This window comes from Thermobia domestica, chromosome 9 (assembly GCF_964235325.1).
Source record: "Thermobia domestica chromosome 9, izTheDome1.hap1.1, whole genome shotgun sequence".
Taxonomy (NCBI): domain Eukaryota; kingdom Metazoa; phylum Arthropoda; class Insecta; order Zygentoma; family Lepismatidae; genus Thermobia; species Thermobia domestica.
The window spans coordinates 108,721,232-108,744,446 of NC_137462.1; the positions used below are offsets into that span (position 1 = coordinate 108,721,232).

The following is a 23,215-nucleotide window of genomic DNA, read 5'->3' on the forward strand; positions in this document are numbered from 1 at the left end:
TAGTTCACGCTATTGCCGTCACGTTGGGGTACATAGCAGAAGCAAATGTACTGGGGATTCGCTTTAGAACAGGGTCCGCTTTTGGTAAAATTTCTCTATCTAGAATAGTCTGAGGACTTCTTTTCGTCCTCGTCCTCTTTGAACAAAGTATGAAAATTGTAAAACTGTAAATTCAATTACGTGTTCTTGTCAAGCAATAAGCGCTTTATTCATGTGGTCAAAGTTCAACTCTCGGTGCTAACTTAAACCCAGGGTTGCCATAAACTTGGAAACTGAAACTGGGATTCCTTGCATATCACAGTAATGCCTTTTCGTTTGCATATGGTCTTGTACGCGGTGATGACAACAGAACCCCTCATAAAGTAGCTAAATAACTTACAGAATATAGCTAGAAGTTATGTCTAAATTTATACCTAATAGAAATTAACAATAGAGCAAGCAGAATATTTCATAATTTTACCGTAATACCTAAAGCGTATTCTAAGATTTTTCTGATGTTCTCAAATCAAACATTCACATTTAAAGTGTTTTCAGTACTCTTTGCTCACATCGTTGACCAGAAAATTAAAAAATAGATCACTTAAATTTTTCCCTCTTCCCAATTACTGCGGTAATGTTGGCTACATATTGGTGCATACTAATTGTAAACACCTACCTTCCACAATATTAATTGTAAACAGCTCTGGGCAAAACTACCCTTGAAACATTAATGTGCAATTCTATCATCAAATAAGATAATATCAATCATGATTGAAATTACAGTTGGAAGGCAAATATATCCAAAATCAGAATTTTTTGTTACATCATGTCACGTGAAAGACAACGATGAGTAAGATACATTAGATAGAAGACAAATTTATTTAAGCACTACTGCAAAAAAAAAAATATATTTTATTTTTGTCAATATTTGTAAAAAGTTTTAGTTGAAGAAAATATTATCGCTAAAGATAAATGACTAGAAATTGAGAATTGTAAGTGTAGAATTGGCTAAAATTATAGTGAATACCTAAATTACAATTTTTGTGGCTAAACCCCGTGTGAAAATGGGCTACTCTACTTGTGCGTTCGATTTTCCACTGTGATCCACGGGTTGATTTGTTGGTTTATTCAGGGTTTAGCATCCCTGTCAGTGGTGAGGTTATATGAGGCATGGACCTATAGCAGAACGTGGGATTCTAACTACATGAGCTCCATCCGGAATTGAACCCGGGTCTCCCACGCCGCCATGATCTATGGAAATGTAACAGTTGCACTTAGCACCACTCTCTATACAGTGATAAAAGTAGCCCATTAACTAAAAATCTTCAGGTAAGTTAGATTGAATCAAAGAGTATATATTTAAATATATTTACTAATAACAAGTAGTAACCTAAAAATAGGTATCTATAAAATAAACGTACGAGTATATTATTATTTAAAATCGAGACACCTAACCGTCCCGAACAAATCAGTCGCGACGCAGGGACAGTGAACTAAAACCAGTTATAATCCCTGGAAACTGGAACATATGACAACCCTACACAAACTCAATATCGTGAAATAGTAGGATAACACTAATGAGCATTTATTCGGTTTATAATTGACTTAAGTTTATAATAGAACATACAAGTATTATAAATTGGAAATGCCAATTATTAAAGAAGTAAAAGTAGTGTGAAACGAATATATATATATATATATATATAAAAGCAAATTTATTCGGAACTGCTACTGTTCGCAAAACTGCTAAACGTGCCAGCTTTAAGTTAATATTTGCGTTGTCATATTGAATAATGTAGCGCATGTAGGGTTTAGGTGTACTCTTAGATACCAACTTCAGTAACATTGACAATTTAAGGTATGTAGATAGTAGAGAGTTACAAAGAGCTTTACTAATTAATAAGTTGGAAATTGAACTGACCCATTTATTGTCTTTTTGCAAATAATACCCACAAAGGATGTTAACTTTTTTTAAAATTCTGTTTTAGGAATCGGAAATACTTGAAAATCAGAACATTGAACTTAAATCTCAAATCCAGGAACTGGAAAACCAGAGGCGGAGGCTGATGGACATGTTATCCATGCACAACCCCACCTGCGTCAAGAACTGTCACTATGCGTCATCGCCAACCTCATCAGTTGCCCAACCAGTCGGAGCCTCCACGACTCCTGCGCCCCCGTATTGCACTGGAATGGATACACCAACTAGTTCCACTTATCCGTACAGCAGTTCTTGTAGCTTCAACACCTACTCAGGGATGGAGAGTGGATGCGTGGCCTTATAGAATATTTTTCAGAAGAAATAAAATAGTGAAAAAAAAAACTTTTAAGACGTGTGTAAGTGTGTAATAAATTTGTTTGAAGAAAGGATACTTTGAATTCAAAATTCCAGAAATGAAAAAAAAAATACTACTATAAAGAAAAACTTAAAAATAAACTAAATTCCATTTCATATACATACACACATATTTGCACACACTTATTAAAAAAAACTGCACAATTTTTTGCATATGCACAATAATAATATAAAATACATATCACTTCATTTTTTCGTTTTAAGGACGAGGATTGTTTATTATTTTATTTTATTTTTGGCCAAGTGGAATTTTACGTCGTATATATTTGTGTTATACGTTGTTATGGCATTTTTAGATTGATTTCTGTATTGCTTCTTACATCATAAAGTGATGAAGATTTTATTATAATATTTTTTTTTATTTAGCTGTACTCACAAAGTGGGATTTCTATTATACATGTATATATAAAGATAGATATTAAATGTTAATGATGTGTTCAAGGGTGCTTTATGCTTTACAAACGTTTTTGTTAGCATGTAAAAAAATGAAATAAAACATAGGTTATAAGTTTCGAAGTTTTAAGATACTTCGTTGCCTCGTAGAGGGCATTGTTCCAAAACTTTACATGTGAATTTGTGGGTGAACACGTCTATAAAGTATTCCAGTTCTTTAAAAGGTTGTCTCCTACCCTTTTTACCCGTCGAACAGCCTCCAAGGAGAGATTTGTACCCAATTCACTCTCAGTATGTTTTAATTGGTATAAGTAGGAACGTATTTTTTTAAAGCAATTTTGGCCATTATTATTGTACAACTGAAATTGTCTCGTGACGTAAAAAATTGTTCATCGGAGTGAAGAAACAGGCACGGTGAACGGGTTTTAACCAAAATGTATTTTTGTAGTCATTTGATATACCTTGTAATATTTAGAAATATTTTTGTCTGATGGAAATTACCATTATATTTGTAAGAAACTGTCAATCTTATTTTAAAACTATGTCTTTGAAAGAATTACTGACACTCTTCAAAATTTACTATAATTGTGTAATGATAATGGCCTAGCACAAACTATAATAAAATAGCTCTGCAGAATAAACAAAAACTGGCATTACCTTTAAAGTGTAACAGCTCCTATGTACTAAAATTACTATTTATATTTGATCGTGCCAGTATTTGTCTTGTTTTTCTTTCTTTTCTAATTTATGACCCCATTTTTGTTCTTTTTTATTTTTATTATGGAATTTTCCCATTAAAAATGGGTTTCTCTTGTCATTTGTTCTAGGATAGCAATAAAGTAGTTAAATTGTTGTACATATGTAAGTAGAAAATATGAAAAGTTACAGTGCTGTATTTTTTGCTTTAATACAAATGTATGATAGGTGCCTTTTTCTTGATTAAAATATGCTAAGGTCCCTATCGTAATTATTTTTATTGTTATTTCTTTTATGGTAATTAAGCTAATAGTGTTTTTTAAAGCCAGATCTTGTGTTTAATATAGTCTCAACATGTTCCCGAAGTTATCAGCAAACTGTGAAGAAAAAATCTTTTTTAAAAAAGAAAAAACATAACTTTGTAATATTCTGTCAATTTTGAGTAGTTCTGTTTTCCTTCGATTTAAGGAAAAATGTTGGAAGATTACTCACTTTGTTAACACATGGGTCGTCCTTCGTCTTATATCCAGAAACTTGTGTAACTTTCCAACGTGTAATCTAGGAAAAATTTTGGTGTTAAAATTACGAAATTGGTTTTATTTCTTCTAAGAGGTGTTTTGGTTTGTATTTGATATTCTTTTTTTTTTTAAAAAAAAAAAAAAAAGTTGCTGTGGTTTGGGTAAACATTGTTGAGTTCAGTGAGGAGCATTTTTATAAAAAGAAAATAAGTCCTCACTTATGTTGCTGTGATATATGAATTTCTATATAGCATATAAATATATATATATATTTACTTATATTTTTATCTTTTGTGTTATATGCACTTCTTTACATTATTATATTTTTGTGAATGAAGGTTATTGTCTTATCAAGAAAATGTCATTAAAACATCGTACTTTTTAAAGTGTTTTTTTGTTTCTTGTGTTTTGCATTTCCTTATCTGTTGAAATATTCTACAGTATGTAAAATAACCAAAATTTTATTATCAATATTCTAAGTCGTTTGTTAAATTGCTTATTGTGAAAGAATTCACCACGTTTATATATATGTATCCCGTGCTATTTTTTCATCACTGCCTTTTCTAATGATAATATGGAATGTGCCTGTTCGCGTCTTCTTTGCATTTGCTCAAATAGCAAACGCAAAAAAGAGCATTGTTTGCTACAAAAAGTGCGTTTAATTCCCTCGTTATATTGTTTGTTTTAGACAAGAATGAAACCATTGTTCCACCTTTTCTGTTATAGCAGAATATATTACTCTAGTTTTCTAGCCTATATAAAGCCATTAATGTAAAATTATCTCATTGGTAGAAATGTGTTGTCCAAAACTACTTATAGTTACCGAATCTAAATTATTCAAAACTAGATAGCCAGGCAACTTGAACATCAGTGGAAAATTAACAAGTCACATTACTTCATTTAACATTTGGTTCAATGTAAAATATAAATATATTGTATTCTACCACTACAGAATCATTTCATAACACGGGGAGGCATTAGAGAAAAAGCACATTCTTCAATATCTTTCAGTTTTTCAGTTCCGCAAACAAAGTCAAATGTTATGCCTAGTATGTATAGCAAGTTTTATTTTTAATTTCCTTATCTGAATTTCTATTGCAATAATTATTGATTCACATCATTAGTTAGAAAAGGTCGGTTTTTGCCTTTGAAGAACAATGGTTACTTCAGAACTTGATATCTTTTGCATTAAGAATCACCTAAATACGAAGGGAAACATAAAATAACACTGTATATATCTGCAATACTTATAAATTTGTCACTTTTACACATTTCAATCAGCAGAAACAAATTATTTTAATTAAAATATTTAAAAACTAGCCAAAAATCTGTAAATAAAAGAGGAAAAAGTATGTTGTTAGAATTGTTCCACATAAGTTGGTTTTTCTGCACTCATAAATTTATTATTAGTCAAGCACTCCCTGTTAATCAAGTGTAGTTATCATCATACTTTATTTTCTATGTACATAAATTTTGTTTTGAAGTAAAATTATATAAACATACAGTAGAGAAAATATAGTAATATTAAGCTACAGTACCTGGTAATTGTGAAGAGAGGCTGGTTAATTGTTTTAAGTGTGTTGATATATAACATATGTAACAAAACACACACACAAGTGCACAAAAAAATGGTGCAAAATAATAATGAACTTTTGGAATCTTGTGTTCTTCCAAATGCTTAACTGAAAGTGTTGTTCATGATAATTTGATTTATCCCTTGAGAATTACAAACAACAACGCGAAAGAAAATATATAACAAGAAGAAAGCCAAGAGGGATTTAAAAGTGTTGACAGGAGAATTTGTGTGTGTTCGCTTCAAAGCAAAACTTTCACAGTCAAGGTCGTTACAATGATTCATGTACCCGCTTATAGAATGGTGTTTGAGAACAGCATCCAGCAGTTCTGTTTCTTAACACATTTGAATTTCCTTACGATATAAAGAATGATGGTGCTGTCCGCAACTTACACATGTTTTTTTAATTACACATTTAAAAAAAAATTAAGAGTGTAAAGTATAAATATTACATAAACCAATTTTACTCTTCTTGTATCCATATGCAGGAAAGAATTAACCAGAAGTTATTTTTCTGAAAGGACAATATACTCGAAAGATAAATAAAAAAAACGAACATTATTTTGAAACGTTCTAAATGAACTCACTATTATTATTCTGCAATTCGAAACCAAAGAAAATTTATTGATTATAATACTTCGCTCTTTTTTTTTTTTTTTTTTTTTTTTTTTTGTAAATATTGAAATGTCAACACAAACTGGGAATCAAATAATAATAGTACGGATAAGCAGTCTCATTTTTCTCTGATTACTACAACTTGACTTATTTACTGTCAGATCTTATGGTTGGCAACTGACTTAATTTACGTAACAAAACGCCAATTATTTCCCATACATTACGGAAAGGTGTCACCCAATCTGTAAATACACCATGAAGATATGAAATTAAGTCTTGTATTTTAAACAATATGCATTTTTCGAATTATGATGATGTAACAATAAGTTTTAAAAAAGTATTTGTTTTCCGCATGCCTACAGAAGGTAACTTAATTTTCTTAAGCACCGTCCGTAATCTGTCTAGTTCTAAGACTGTATGAAAAGTAAATTCTACTGTTTAAAAAGAAATGAAACATGCTGATTAGTATTATTAAAAATATTGTAAACTCTGTTAAATTGGTAGTCAACGAATGGTGTACATGTGGTGCTGTATTTTTATTCCATTTTTTGAAAAATGTACTTCAGTAACATTCATAATGAAATAAAAGAAATCCTATTTTCTGTACAATTGTATGGTTTCATTATATACTTTCCAAATTGTATTTTGATTTAAAAAGGTAATCAAAAAATAATAAATACTTTTTTACTGTATCCTTGTTTCTAGATTTCGTAGCCTTTATTCCTGCCGGCAGAGGACGCTTCCGTGATACTTGGAAGGTAACAAATTTAAATTCTAAATGTAATTATGCCTTGTTATGATAACATTCTGTTTCTCTCCCTCTCTCTCTCTCTCTCTCTCTTTTAGCCAATCAACGAAGCAGAGCATATTTAACTAAAGATCCATCCAATTATTTGGTCCTTTACGAGATATAGTTGGAAAACAATATGTTAATCTATGAATTACTAATAAATTTAAAATTTTAATACAACAAAATTCAAAATCAGAGGTTCAACCCTAAAATATGTCCACAATCAATTACGGGATTAACTTACGGGTTTTGCCAATGATACTAGAAGATATAAGTTTATTGCTTATAGAATTTGAAACTTTTTCTCCTCAAAAGGAACCTGTGAGGATTAGTAATTTGTTTGCAAAGGAAACACTATTTGCAAGTGACACTCTGAAGTCGTCACCTAAGAATAAAATGTAGTTTAAAACTAAGAAGGAAACCGATAAATAAGGGAGAAAATAGTTACAGAACGAAACTGTCACTAAGAACGAGATGATTTGTGTATTTTGGAAATCTTCATAACGCAGAAACAAAATGATTTTCAAAGAAACCCCCTGGTAAAGTTTGGACAGTGCACAAGATTTGTGATGTAAAGTAACACTAAGAAAGGATGTTGGAAATTCGACTTGGGAAGGGGAAGTAGGGTTGGCAATTGGTATATTAAAATATCCAGCTCTGAAGGTTAGAGACATGAGATTTGGTATGTGTACAGTATTTCTTAGTTCAAATAATTAGAAACCTGTTTCAGCTTCTTCTTCTTTTTTTAAATATTTTACCTAGAAGGGAAGAAATGAGATCGAGAAGAATAAAGGAGTAGGGATTACAATTATTATGAAGTACCCATATCTCGGAATATCTTAAGGTTAATGACATTAAAGTCGCACAGTGGAGCCAAACCAGGCAATTCTTGGCAAAAATCCGAAAAGTGAAGTAAAAGATCGATGCAAAATAATTAGTTCTAATGAAACCTTAATAGTGTATGTACACATAAGATAGTGTGCAGGAAAGGAAATGGTAGCAACTTACAATGACCTCATGGCACGCATAAACTTTGTTATCCTCCGAAGACGGAGGGGCTCTGTTTAGTGACAGAAGATAGGAAGTTCACTTTGAATGCCATTATTTCTACAGAGCGTATAGATATTCAGCGACTGGTAAATATGGTTACAGGACCCACATGTATGTATCGTTTTGTATATTTAGAATGTTGATTTGATGTGTAATAGTACTACATATCATTTTTGGAAAATGCTGCGGTACTGAAAGCTTATAAACTATGGTCAAACGATAGAATAGCATTTTAGTAGAAAACATGGCATAATATATCTGTGATTTTTTCAATATGTCATAGTGAAAACATTATTCTTAGTGTTTGCAAAGAAAAAACACCTGCACATGTTTGCACTTTTGGGAAATATAACGCATGAAAATGTTTTAGGAAAAAGCAGTCTGCATGTAGTGCTGCTTTTGAATTCAGCTGGGGCGAATGTGAGAGCAAGTGTTAGGTTATTAGACGTGTGATCCCCATGCACGCACCGACAAAGTTGAATATAAGTCGATTTGGGGATTTCGGGAATTTTTGTCCCCAGACCTCGTTGGGAGTTTCGCCCAGAGGCGCCAATTTGTTCCCAACATCTAGTCATACTTCTCGGGCATTTATCCACAGAAACACTCTAGTCAACCATATTTGATTAATGGTGGCAACATTTTAAAACGCCAATATTTGCTAAACAATCTACGGACTATAAGGATTATTGATCAATTCAGTGTTTTGCTTTTTTGTACAGAAATAAGATTGGAATCAACTGTAATGAGCCTCCGCTCGCTCCAGCTCAGAGTGTTCCAGTGAAAGCTCTGAAATGAACCCACATATTGCACGATGCAAAATATGAAACAACTTGAACAGGTTACCAATGTGTGTAAATGTATGTATTCCTGATAATGTGGTCATATCGAGAACTTGTGATGAGATAATTTACACACATTGTGAGTCGGTATTTGGGCTTCCCATTTGAAATAATTGAATACACTAAGTTGATTTTTAGTCTAGAAAGTCTGGAGAGCCGAAGTTAAACACGATTCTGTATCATACTCAAGATTTTCTGTACCAGGCTACATATAGTTTTGTTGTTAAGGGTATTCACTACAACGAAATTAAACTACTGCTAATTTTAGAGTTTTTCTGTAATATCTTCAAAACAAATAAAAATATTCGAAAAGCAGAAACTTAGTGAACTAGACAATATCATTTTGCATGTGATACAGTTCTCACAACTCACCTATCTGCTTTCGATTTGCACCTGTACATAGATTTAGCATTTTTTGCGGGTTCTGTAAATAGCGGCATACCAAAAGCAGACAGGTGAATTATAGTAAAGGTATCACATACTAATTGTATTATCTAGTTCACTACGTTTCTGCTTTCCGGATATTTTTATTTGTTTTGAAGATATTACAGAAAAACTCTAAAATTAGCGGTAGTTTAATTTCGCTGTAGTGAAGACCCTCAAGCCAGGACCATGTGTTTTCTCTTTCTCCGTCGAGACATGCAGAATACAGAAACTGTATTTGTTCATTTATATCCTTATACAGAGAGAACTCTCCAATTATAGGAGGTGTACACAATTGTTACCTTATTATATTATAATTATAATAATAAGTAAAACAGATATTTATAAATGAAAATAGAAAAAATATTAAACTACCAATAAGCAAATACAGTACATAACTTTGTATGCGAACATTTTCATAGATCAATGTATACGTCTTATGAACTATAAATTCATATTCTCATTCTAGAAATAGTCATACTTACATAATACACATAATACATAGCCTACATACATACATACACACACACACACACATATATATATATACAGTGGTGTTATTCTAATTTTTTAACAACCGGTTCTATGTATTTTACTGGATGCCAGAAGTGACAAGTCGAGACCTAATACAAGGTGGTGGGACGAAATTAGGTAGCACTGTGAATATCTTGGGAACAAATTATGCTAGATAAAGAGTTGTCAAAAAGTATTGTGAAGATCTTAATCCAGCAATGGATCAACAATTGTTGATAATGGTATGTATGCGTTTCAAATATAAATAACCCTCAAACATACACTCATGTGATCCCAGTTCTCATTCTTTATACCTGAGCAGTTGAGATTAAGAAATAAACGCTTATATCTTGTTCTGAGAGATCGTATGTTAACCCTGTAGCTGAAAGAGTTTCCAAAAACAAAGATAGTTAAACTAAAATTTACTGTTCCTGGGCATAACTCGGTAAAATTTATTATGTCTGAGTATAACAAATGGTTCTGCGAACTCAAAATATTTCAACAACCGGTTCTAGCAAATTGGTGAGAACCGAGTGAATGGCACCACTGCATATGCATACACCAATATTTATACATACAAATATATATATATATATATATATATATATATATATATATATATATATATATATATATATATATATATATATATATATATATATATATCGCACACATTCATGTGCTCACCATGGATATTGTACATTACAAAAACATGAAAATAAATAAATTTGATTATCGTAGTTAATAGTAATATATCGCATTAATTACTTTTTCTATTTAACTTAATTTCGCACAAATATCTGTTCAATATTTTTTTTAAATATTTTTTCTTTCAAACTTAAGTCAATGTCATCGGTACTTTCAGCTATATTATTATATAATGAACATAATGTTATTAAAGGTGAGTTATTGTGTGTGTTGGTTTATGCATTTGTATACCATAATAATTTCCTCGTTCTTAGAGTTCTTGATTTTATATTGAATTTAATATGTTGCAAAAATTCACTGTTATCGAATTTACTATTTACTATTTTAAATAAGCATATTTCTTGTACAATAACATATCTATCCAGAAAAGGTTGTATAATTGAATTCGCCCAGTAGTCTGGAATAAGAAATTCGAATACAGAATACGAAATTGTGGTTATATACGGACACTACACAGTTCCATTCTTGTGTACGATCTATAACTACGTGGATGGTTCTAAGCTCGTGTTGAGAAAGGTGAAGGAGACACAAACCAAATACGCTTCGAGTCGACAAGCGATGAACATACGTGGAGGTGGTAAAGGGCTGTTCTAATGGAGGAGGCAAAAAGTCAGAAGAGGCTGACATCCTCCTAAATGGGTCAATGACGCGGATCATTGGGCCCAGGGGTGTGCGTGGTACTTCACCATGGTATCTTGTTGGCAGATGATAGGAGCTCATTAGCTACGAAGTCACACCTACCGGATGGAAGCGATTGGGAAACTCTGCCTAGTACAGATAGACTACATCACCCACTGGTGCCAGTAATGTACAGTGTACCTTTTCCGTAAAATAAAGTAGGCAGGGCTTGGAACTCTCTCATTCCTACCGGGGGAGCGAAGCCTACGGGATACCTACAAAATGGGTGAATAAGCCATGCTAATGAGTCCGCGAAATGGTTGGTTGGGCCACCTATATGGTACCCTCCTGGCGCAGGTTGAACGACGTGCAGGTGGGCAGGATCAGGATCCGAGGCCACTGAATTTGCCTGAGGATCCTCGATTGGCCTGGACTCTGCCGGGCTGTGGTCATACAGTGGAATTCGGTAAAATGGTCATAAAGTATAACCACGAGAGAGCTCTGCATTTGGTTACGACTTTGATCCACGTGAATTGCTTTCTCAGTACAATTCCGAGTACTAGTTAAGATTACCACACGCACTTTACATTTAGTGGATTTTTCTGTTGAGGTGTTCATTTTCAATTGTTATAGCTGACGAGTGAACTGCAACACAACCTTCTTCCACTGAACTATTGCATACAGCGCCACAGAACTGACGTCGCCCTTCGCGGCCATTCCTCGCACATGCGCAAACGGAGGTTTGTTGTTGCCCTCGTATATATATATAATGTTTTGATTTACATATATGACAAATTCTAAATGTGAAAGGTGCAGGAGGAAGAACGCAAAGTGTTGCCCACAGTAACACATGGAGGCGTTTGCTAGCATCACAAAAAATTTTTAGCGCATTATTTAAAAAGTGCTTTTACTCTTTCGCGAAAAAATGATAAGTTTTAATTCATATGTTAAAGAATCGATTGAGAACGTGGTAATAGAATAAAATGGGTGACATTTAAGGGGAAAAAATAAATGGAGTTCCATTTCTCGACAAGTATTGCATCAGACTCAAAGAAATGAATATTTTTGGAAAGAGAATCAAATTGTATTTCAAACAATATGTCACTAGATTATATTATAATTCAAAATTTCTGTCACAATTTTGCATTAATACTAATTCACTTTGAAACAAAGAAAAGGTTATTTTAAGTGATTCACAACGATTTTTTACATATATTTTTTTAAAAGAGTTTTTATGTTATGTGTTCTTATCCAGCACCCAAGGTATGAAGGACGAATTCAAGTAGACACCGAATCACGACTGAAGGTTGAATCCGGTACAGTTGGGGAGTGCGCATGGTCATTATGCAAGATCAACCTTCAAACTCTATAGGCCGTTTCCCACCACACTATTTTGTCTCCAAAAGAGCTGGATTACAGGACCACTTCAACGGCCCTGACTGATTTATATACACCGACAATACGCTTAATGCACTTTAAATTGATAGAAAAACAATGTATAATTGTTTTCAGAACTTCCCTACTAAAAAAAAATCCTTTCCTTCTTACCGTTTATGAACATTAAAAGTTAGAAAAAAAAACTATTAATAGTGAATATATTCCTTATCCTGAACAAGGGACACTGTGGCTCAGTGATAGAGCGCTTACCTTTGGAGCATAGGGTTCGATCCCCGGCCAAGTAAGTTTGTGATGGACAACATTGTGTCCGTGGATTTTTCTCGGGGTACTTTCGTTTCCTCCTACTTATTCCACCAAGTATTCCAGTATCATTCACTTGCTTAAATCATTGTCTCCTTTAGCCTAATGAATATAACTGTGTGACGTTAAACTTAAATATTTTATTTTATTTCCTTATCCTTAGCATTAGGAAGAAAAGTTCAACCATGTTATTATTTTGGAAGATCAAACAATTCATCCAGTAGATAGACCAGCAGCTGGATAAATCTTTAGTAAAAATGACTGACATCAGAAATCCAATCCAGAAATTCTGATTACGAAAGAACACATATTTCCGCCCACCTTATCCAAGTTATTAATATATAGTGTATACGAATTTTAGATGTTCCCTCAAAAGTGTCGGCATTCTTTTCTTTGAAAGATCTTATATCTTACTCTGCCAAGTATTGTTACTTCATTAGTGTGTGAAGTGTCTGTTGGAGACCTTGCCTGAAGATTTAAAGTGGAAGAAAAAGGACAGTAGAGTGTCATGTAAATAGATATTACATTACAAACCAAGCTCGCACTAACTACAAGCACAGTTTTGATCGCTCTTTTCTGGACAATAACAAAACGTGATTAGAATGTTATTCTTATTTCTACTTCTCTTTCTTTGTGTGTGCGTGCGTCTATGTTAATAGGATGTAAACTAAAGTTGTCAACTGTCACTTGTTCAGCTCAATTTTTAGCCACATTTTTTCTTTGAATTTGTGTTTTGCGACCTTATGCAACACCAAGGTTATAAAAAATGGGACTTATTGTGCTATTAATGTAGTTTCCGAACCAGAACCAGGTCATGAATACAGTGCATTTGACTAGTGCACAAATCACTATGGAAAATCGACCCTCACAGAACAGGTCGTTTCCACCATTCTATGTCGCCGCAAAAAGATACCTTAATTATAGGTCCACAATCCCGGCTGCAGGTTCTTTATTTTCGCATTTAACATGATGGATATAAAATTGTAGTTTCCGCTTATTCCACACTGCAAAATGAGAGAATCTCGAAAAAACCCACGCACAGAGTCTTTATCCACCACGAAGTTCACTTGAAGCAGGATTGTTGGAGTTACATATATATAAAGTTACATGTAATATGGGAACTGTCACAAATCAACTAACATCGAAAATTATGAATTCCTTAGTAATCAAGGTTAGGATTTGGAATTAGATTTCTGAGCTTTCGGCATCTGTAGCCATGTGAAGGATGGCGTCTCTCATCGATCACAGGAAGATAGGGAAAATGAAGGAAAAGGCCTGAGACCATTTTCTAAGGTAGTTTGAATGCGGCAATTTTCACTCAGGATGGCTGATCTGAAAAAGATTTTAAACTTTCTTGACAAGAGTTTCCCACCGGAAATCGAAAGCGGGGTCCACACTAATCTAAATTAATTTGAACATACTATTTTTCACTCCTCACCTCCATGTCGATGGAAGCTGAACTTGGACCTAAACGGCATTTACAATGTCGTTATTCATTTCAGTGGTCTCCAAAACTATGGATTCGACATTAACATCGACCAGTTTCAACAATTTTTGTATGACACCCCTCTCCACCCCCCAGGGGAGATAGAGGTAATAGAGGTGTCTTACTCGCACAGTATGGCATCAGGAGTTAAAGGTGAACACGGACTCGGGCCTACAAAGCAGATATCACTTCGGGCCGGGCTAGGGCTGTGAATTTTTAAATATACAACCACATTTCTCGGGTATTTTCGGGCCTAACTTTGTAAATATACTGTACACTGATATATATACTGTACACTGTAAATATACTGTTCTTTCTGGAGAACTTTTAAAGCACAACTGCAAAATTAAACCTCTAATTGCTGTAAATAAAAATACAATTTTGCGATAATTATTAAGTTTCTGTAATTCGGGCTTATTTCGGGCTCGTTTGATTATCATACGAGCTCGGGACGGGCGCGGACCTAAGTGCTAAAAGATATTTCGGACTCGGGTCGGGCCTCAAATTGTAAACTCACGGGCCGGGCCGGGACCGGGCTAAAAATTCCGGCCCGTTCAGACCTCTATCAGGAGTGTCACTATTTACTTCAGCGAGCCCGAAAACTGCGGATTCGACACTACTGTCTGATATCTGTTATTTTTTAAAATTATTTTTACATATCACACTTTCCTACCTCCTAAGGGTGAAGAGGTGCTAATTGTTTCAGGCGTTCCAGAGTTATGTTGGAACATGCACACATTTATAGTAGACCTATATAATGTATTCGACTCGTAAATATAAAATTCCCCTTAAAACAAAACCCTGAATCTTTGAATAACGCTGGTATACGGATCAGTTTATTTTTAATGACGAGTTGATACATCGAGTCAACAGCGCCGACTTTCCAAAATTTATGTGGGTGCATATCAATGGCGGGACATGTTAGCCCATATGTTTACAGGAAAGTCTCGATATTTCATTGGTTTATTTTTAGTTAAAATCTTATGAACACTGTCATAAAGGGCTATACTGTGATAACTAAAATATACCAGTACTATAAAGATAAGTTGGGGCTGCCCTAGCGCAGTCTGTAACACAGCTGTCTTAAACGCAATAGAAACAGGTTCAAACCCGGGTCCAAATTAAAAATATTGTGAGTGCGCCACACCCACAAGATTATTTGTGTCGGTGCTGGAGCCCCGGAGCACCCACGTAGTCGACGTGCATGATTCGATTACAAACAAAGAGAAACTATACGTCGAGCTGTTAAATTACAAGAAACACCCTCCAGCTGTCGGGAATCACCGGAATTACCGGACGAAATTGAGTCTTCGCGTGGTTGTATTTACTGTCTTTAGCAGAGTTTATTTTTTATTTACTTGTAGTTGTTTTTAAAGCCGTACAGCCATTGTCTGAAAAACTGATATTTTGACAAAGCAAAGTAACATTCTAATTTTACTATACTTGATTAAAAGAAAATAAATACACTCTTAAATTGATTTTTGGTTTTCCTTCGATCGTGTGATATGAGACCACAACTCTTCCCAATAGTGCTCCACTGTTCAAAAGAATGGGAATATTTGACCACCTCTAGACCTTTAGGCATTATAGAAGGTAAATATAGGACTCTAAAAGAAAATATGGAAAATAATGTTGGGATTTAGATATATATTTGACTCTCCCTGCTAATATTTGCCCTCTCTCCTGTGAAAAAAAAAATATGGATACTCATGAAATCAGATGATACGTGAAATGAGTGAAATATATATTTTTACGTCCCACGTTATGCCCATTAGACTAAATAAGATGGGTAATTAATGAAGGTGAATTATTGTAAAAGTATTAGTGAAATGAGAATGTGGGAGGAAACCCACAGACATAATGTCCAGCACAACACCACGTAACGTGAGATCCAATCAGAGATTCCTCGCACCAGAGGTGTATATTCTACCGCTGAGACACAATACTCTGTCAGTGGATACATGTATGCTATGCAGGAGTACTCATTCCTGTATGGTTCACGACTCACTTCTCTAAATTCCTCCCTCCTCCTCCCCGATAAGGTTGCTTAAAACGTGTTTTTTCTCTTTCCTATATGCTGTTTCTTTAGAAACTTAATTCCTCACGAGATTAAACTATTTTATGTATTTGAACGACTATCTACAATTCTAAAGCTTAAAATATACAAAACGATAATCATGCCTGTTGTTCTGTATGGCTGCGAAACATGGTCGCTTACTCTGAGGGAAGAACATAGACTGAAAGTATTCGAAAACAAGATCCTGAGACGAATATTCGGACCCAAGAGGAACGGGAATGGGGAATGGCGAAAACTTCATAACGAGGAACAACATAATTTATACGGTTTACCCAACATTGTTAGGGTAATCAAATCTAGGAGGCTTAGGTGGGCGGGTCATGTAGCTAGAATGGAAGAAAGTAGAAACGCTTTCAGTCTTAACTGGAAGACCAATCGGAAAACGACCATTAGGAAGACCTAGGCGCAGATGAGAGGACAATATTAAGATGGATCTCGCAGAGATAGGAATACAAAGTAGAAACTGGATGCAGTTAGCTAAGGATAGAAGTCAGTGGAGAGCTTTTGTGAACGCGGCATTGAACCTCCGGGTTCCATAGGCTATAGAGTTAGTTAGATTAGTTAGTTATCTACAATTCTAATGCCAATCTTCTTGAATGAACCACTCCCACCCTCCACACCGCCCTTGTGGCAACCCAAATTAATGGCTGATAAAAATTGCAATCGAGAAACTACAATTTAACAACTCATAGTAATCAAAAATTCTCAAGGTATGTTATTCTTATAAATAAAACATTTGCTCTTCTTCAAGTGTCATCATGAACTCAGTCTTTTTCTAATACGATAAAAAAAAAAAGTGTGACAATCGTTGTTATCTCGTTTTGCGAACACCTTACACTTTCATCGACAAGTTTCATTGACAAAAGGACGATTGTAAGATTGAAAACAATTCACTTACAGCCTAAAAACAAAATTATTGAACAGAAGAACTTAGGCTGATCGATAGCACTTTGTTTACCTTCCCTAAGTGCTAGCCAACAGTATACTTCAGTGGGTTTGTCGTCCTTTTCTACTCTCAATGTTGACAATCCTCTCGAAGTATATATACAGTACATTCGGCCTTGAAAGCTAATACTTGATTTGTAAAAAAATAATAATAATACTAACTGTCTTCTGAACAAGATGAGTCTTGCTTTTATGGATGACAATGCAGTTATATGAGAAATAATAATAATAATAAGAGGAGGGAAATTATGAAGGTGTTTTGAGGATCATAAGTGGGCTGCGTACCAAACCTGTTTTAACAAAATGAACAGCTTAACTACATAGAAACCATATAGCTAACGTAATGGGGCTACTGCATAAGCTCCATTGATGGCTTTCAATGTAGGCTATTTTGATTCTGCAGCTATCAGCCACGCCAATATTTATCGACAGGTGCATTTTCAAACAATTAGAAAAACAAGGCAATGAACTTCATTCATAGGGCAAAAGAATACAAAGACAAAATATAAACAAACATTCAAAGACATAGTATACTAACTACACAAGCAAAATTCCTTCGTGCTGCTTCCGCATATTATTTAAATACCACATTGTCTCTCTACGGGAAGAATTCGAATCTCAATTCTCAACAAACTGCATAATTGCAATAATAGATTTATTTTACTTTCGAAATTTACAGGTCGAATCACAAGTCTTTCTATTGATGACCTGTATTCGGTCCCAGGCAATGGCTAATCCATGAAAAGAGCAGAGGGGTCGAATGTTCCCTTCAAAGGTTCCCCTTTTTTTCTAACTTGCAGCATTTACTCATTAGGGAACAGAAATACGTCTTTTTTTCGGTCGATCCAGTTTTTTTGACCCAACCCTGGCAAAATCTAATTAAAATGTTTCAATTGTGAGTATTGATGTTTCTAGTTGCTTTGACCAATAGCAACAACAACAAATATTTAACAGTTTGATATTAGCATACTGGGCTTGTCTGCAAGTCCTTGCCTTCTATTATGTGAATTACATTTTATCATTGGGAGGTGGACATATTTGTTGTGTTTCAGCGCCGCCACTGTTGTAAACGCTGGAGTATCGTGGTTTATCATGGATTTTTGTATGAAATGGTTTCTCTGTCTGGGTGGCATTCACCGTTCCTTGCCCTTATTATTATTATTATTATTATTATTATTATTATTATTATTATTATTATTAGTAGTAGTAGTAGTAGTAGTAGTAGTAGTAGTAGTAGTAGTAGTAGTATTGCCCTATTCATTTGATTTGGATTTGGATGAAAGCTAAGTGGAAGATTTGTATCGTTGCTGTTTTTTTTTTTAGTTTGGTTTTCTCGTATTTTTCATGAGTTGCTCCATTGAAAATTACTATTTTGGGTGCAGAATGCTGAATGAATATTCACTTAATAGGTTGTCCTGGAGTCCTTTGGTATGGTTTTACCTGTTACTTATGCGGAGTATTTGAATTAGTGAGTAGGATGAGGCATGGTATGGATAGTGCCAATGTTATTGAGAACTGGGTTGGTGGCTGCTTGTATATTTCTCCAAAATGCGTCTTTTTGCGTTTGTGCATGGAAGATTAATGTCTTCGTGAGTTTGACCGGTTTTCGTGTCCCTTGAATGACCAGTAATTAGCCGGGCTGCTCGATTCTTGACCACTTGTAGTGAATGTAGAGAAGACCGCGGAGCATGTCTCCATGTAGAATAAACAACTAAATTATGGGACGGACTAGAACGGAAATCTATTGCTGTATATAGATGTAACGTAGAACTAAGGCAGAACGAGAGGAATGAGGCGAAACATACGTTGGCTTTGAGGGTTGTTGAGCGTATGTGCTGATGGACCAGTAATCCGGTGTCCAACTATACTCTGAAGTGTTTTGCAACGGTCTCCTTCAGGATCTTGAAACTGGAATGTTCTGCCTAATTTGGTCTATCTTTCGGTGAATAGGACGATGGAAGTTTTGGTTGGATTTAATTTAATTTTGCATTAGAAAGCACATTTTACTGAGTCGTTGCAGTAGATTTCGAAGATATGCAGCGCCGTAGAGTATGTTGCGTTTGTGAAGAAGTATGCAGTGTCGTCTGTATATGTGGCGACTAGATATCAAGGAGAGGCACGAGTATCAGAGGTATAGAGAGTGTAAAGGAGTTGTAAGAAACAGAACAAATCTCAAAACAGCTGATATATGGATTTAGGATTTAAATTTTTGGGCTCTCGACATTTATGGCCATGTTAGCCCGTCACGTATGAGGGATGACGTCCCTCGGCGAACACACTATTAGAGGAAAGGGAAGGAAGAAAGGAAGTGGCCCGGGACTTATATGTTAGGTATCACCCCGACATTTGCTTGGTGTGAATGAGAAAACCCCAACAAAACCTCATTCAGAATAGCTGGCCTGAAAATACTGTTTACACTTTTTCGATCGAGTGCATGTGATGATTTGGCCATTTACAAACAGCTGTAGGAAGAAGGATGAGACGACTCAAGCTCTTTGAACTATAGATTTTAACTAATTTTTTACTGCTTATTATCTTATCCTTGATTCACAGAAAAGGGCTAGGGATGAAATGCGCAGCCTGAAATATAAGATGAGCAACTTCTGAACGTGACTGAAAACAAAATAATAAAAATACGAAGGGATAGAATTTTCAGGACTCCCTACCGAATCTCAGTAAATCTGGGACTTTTGAATTGATTATTTGATTCATTTGAATTTACGTTCTTAGTCAGCAGTGAGACTATACAGGACGAGATCTACAGTTTAATATATAGAGACTACTAACAGAAATGTAACAAATAACACCCACATATCCATATATATTATCTATTATATAAAAATGATAAAGATCTTGTTTGTGATAGCATCCGAAAAAGCTACTGAACAGTTTGAAATGAACTTCTGAATATAGCGATCACTAGGGCTAGGATTTTTGGTTTTAAAAGTTCTGAAATTGGTAGGTGGAAAGTGGGGAGAAATACCATTTTTGGTGGAAATTTGGTGGCATGAAAACTATCTTAATTAATAATTATACTACATCGTAAACACAATTTTAATATGTTTTGTACCAAATTCTATACGTCTAGATATTTGGTGACTTTAAAAACTTGTCGTTAAGTGTTGCGTTAGTATTTACTTTCTTCGCTTCTAAGAGGAGCCAAGGGACATTTTCATCTCTCCACCTCACGCCTACTTGTGCCTATATTTTGGTGTCTTTTATACTTTGTTGTGACATATTTTCAAAAAAAAAAAAAAAAATAGTCCCTACGTGCACTATAATAGATAATGTAAGGACACAATAAATCAATATTTAATACTGGCGGGGAACGAGAAAGATCTAAGACCTACATCGGTATAATGTATACGGATAATTAATGAAAACTTAAAATTTGGTGATTATTTGATGAGAGTTGTGAAGAAGATTCTTTTTGGTGGGATTTGTAGACACAGATTTCGAGTTTAGAACCACAAAAGTAACTTGAAAATACTGTTTAAGTTATCACCCTGGGGCGTTACCTGAAGGAAAGTAGAAGAGCAGTTAACCCCTTGAGTTTGAGAAACAATTTTTAATAATAATACTAATATACTAATACTAGGTATACACTAATAAAAATGTGTAACTCTTCATGTCAATAGGCAATCTTGTCCCCTTGCAAACCCTGAAATGGCTATACTGCCCCCACCAAATTCTATAATTTGGTGGAATACCACAAATCCGAGCCCTAGTTACCATATACCTCGAAGAGGGTTTCTATCGTGTCACATTTATTAAAATGCATATCATAAGAAGGGGAAGCGGGGTAAAAAATATGCGAAAAACTGAATATCTCACAATCCTGTCAAGTTAGTAAGATGAAACTTGGTATACAAATTTTTCATTAAAAATAAGTGGGACGCGTTTCCCAGCATTTTTGAGTTCCCATTTTAGGGGGGAAGGGAAAGGGGGCACTTTCTATAATTTATTTCGTTACACTGAAAGTGATGTTGCCTGTTGTCATCTTATCACGGGGAAACGGCTGAACAGTTTGAAATAAATTTTTGAACATGGTTAGTATACCTTGAGCTGGACTTTTATCATGTTACTTTGATTCAAGGGTGCATGGATGAAGGATGGAGGAGGTTCAAAATTTACGTTAAAATACAGTATGTCACAAACCTGTCAAGATAAGACGATAAAACTCGGTATACAATTTGCTCATTAGAAATCTATCGTTTTTTTATATATATATATAGTTCCTTTTGTTCCTTTTGATGTGTAATGTTTAATATTGTAATCTTTTGACAAGGGTTAGGTGGTAGACCAGACATGGCTGAACCTCGCCCGCTTCAATAAAGACATTTTCATTCATTCATTCAAATAAGTAGACGAAGAAGGGGGTATTTTCAATAATTCCTTTCATCACATTGAAATCGATGTTGTCTGCTGTTTATAATCGCATCACGGAAAAACGGTTGACCTGTTTGAAATAAATTTTGACATATAGTTAGTTCGTACCTCAAGCTGGGATTTTGTCATCTCACATTGATTAAAAATGCTATCCTAAAGAGGATAGAGTTCAAAATTTCCGCGAACATTAAATATCTAATGAGTTTTTTTTTTCATTATACTGTAATTGAAATTCGTATTCTAAGAGGGGTTCAATTATTTTTCATAAACGTATTCTCCCCGTGCGAAGAAGGGATATTTCTACCATTTGTGTTTTTATGTAAAATTTTGATTTCGTATGGCGACTCTATATTCATCGCCAGCAGTCGATCCACCCTCTTAAACGACCCTTTTAGATTCACTAGTGATTCTTGGTAGGAATAGAGTCATGTCATCAAAACAGGGCCACTTTCAAGAGAAAAGGCTGCGACTCGAAAGGAGACAATACAAATAAGAAAATTTTACACTGATATGATAGAAAGGTACATTATTTATTGAAAAAAGAAGTTTCGTTGGTTTCTAATTAAACATAAATGTATAATAAACAAAACAAGGAACATGTACGAAAACTAGATATTGAGGAATTTTTCTTCTAAAGTGGATCAAATGTCCTGCTAAGTGGATGATAACCCATTTCTAACAACACAAAAATTGAAAAAATCTAAATGAATAATAAATGGAAAGCAAGATGAAATCTATAATGACATCATTTCCTCAAAGCACTGTCCAGAAGAGGTCTTTTTCCCTCTGGCACCAACACAGTCTTCATGGAACTACGTGTTACACGAGGTACATTGAATCATTTCTTCTTAAGTTTTTTTTTTTTTTTTCTAAAGCAAAGCACTTTACACAGAGGAATGTCTTTTTTCGTGGGCACAAATACAGTCTTCCTCGGCCACCATGAACTGCTGATCGCGGATCTTCCTAGCCCGTACCCAGAACTATCAATAAGAGGTAGGAGATATGGAATTAAATACGTTATCCATTTGTTATCCAACATGTAGTGCGAAAATAGTAGTAAATTGATCCATGTTTTATAAGAAAGAGAAGGATGTTTTCTTTTCTAATAAAAGTAACAAAACGTTCTTATGTATTTAATTACAAATCCATACAACTTATCAAAATTGTAAAAATAAATTATATTTTTAAAATGAAAATATTTTTGTTGCACAAGAGAAACAAATGCTTTCTACTGATCCACTGTATGGGACCTTTCTATACACGATCATGTTTACAAGACAATTCAAGATTCGGTTTACAAGACAACTTTTCGCATAACATTCAGTTGTGAGCAGCTAACGAGAAAGACGATGCGTCACTGAATTGCATCAATTGTTGAACAATGGTTGTCTTAATGAACAACAAAAACATGGTTTAATTTGAGCTAAAAACACTTACCGTAGAACCTTACTTTTTCTTCTACTGTCCTTTCGAAAGCAACTTTTTTTCTAACAATGGACGTCGAAACTTTCTTTCCGATTCTCTATGCGACAGCCGCCACCACTCAAAC

At 34.5% G+C, this 23,215-nt stretch overlaps 1 protein-coding gene across 2 annotated transcripts in view; it reads left to right on the forward strand.

The window, feature by feature from the left end:
- The window catches only part of LOC145694917 (activating transcription factor 3-like), a 167,461-nt gene extending 160,722 nt beyond the window's left edge, over positions 1-6,739 (forward strand). For both annotated transcript variants that reach the window (XM_081771684.1, XM_081771685.1), the window contains exon 4: positions 1,968-6,739. In XM_081771684.1, the coding sequence (XP_081627810.1) occupies positions 1,968-2,264 (297 nt within the window). In that variant the 3' untranslated portion in view covers positions 2,265-6,739. The remainder of the gene's footprint in view (positions 1-1,967) is intronic.
- The last annotated feature ends 16,476 nt before the right edge of the window (positions 6,740-23,215 follow it).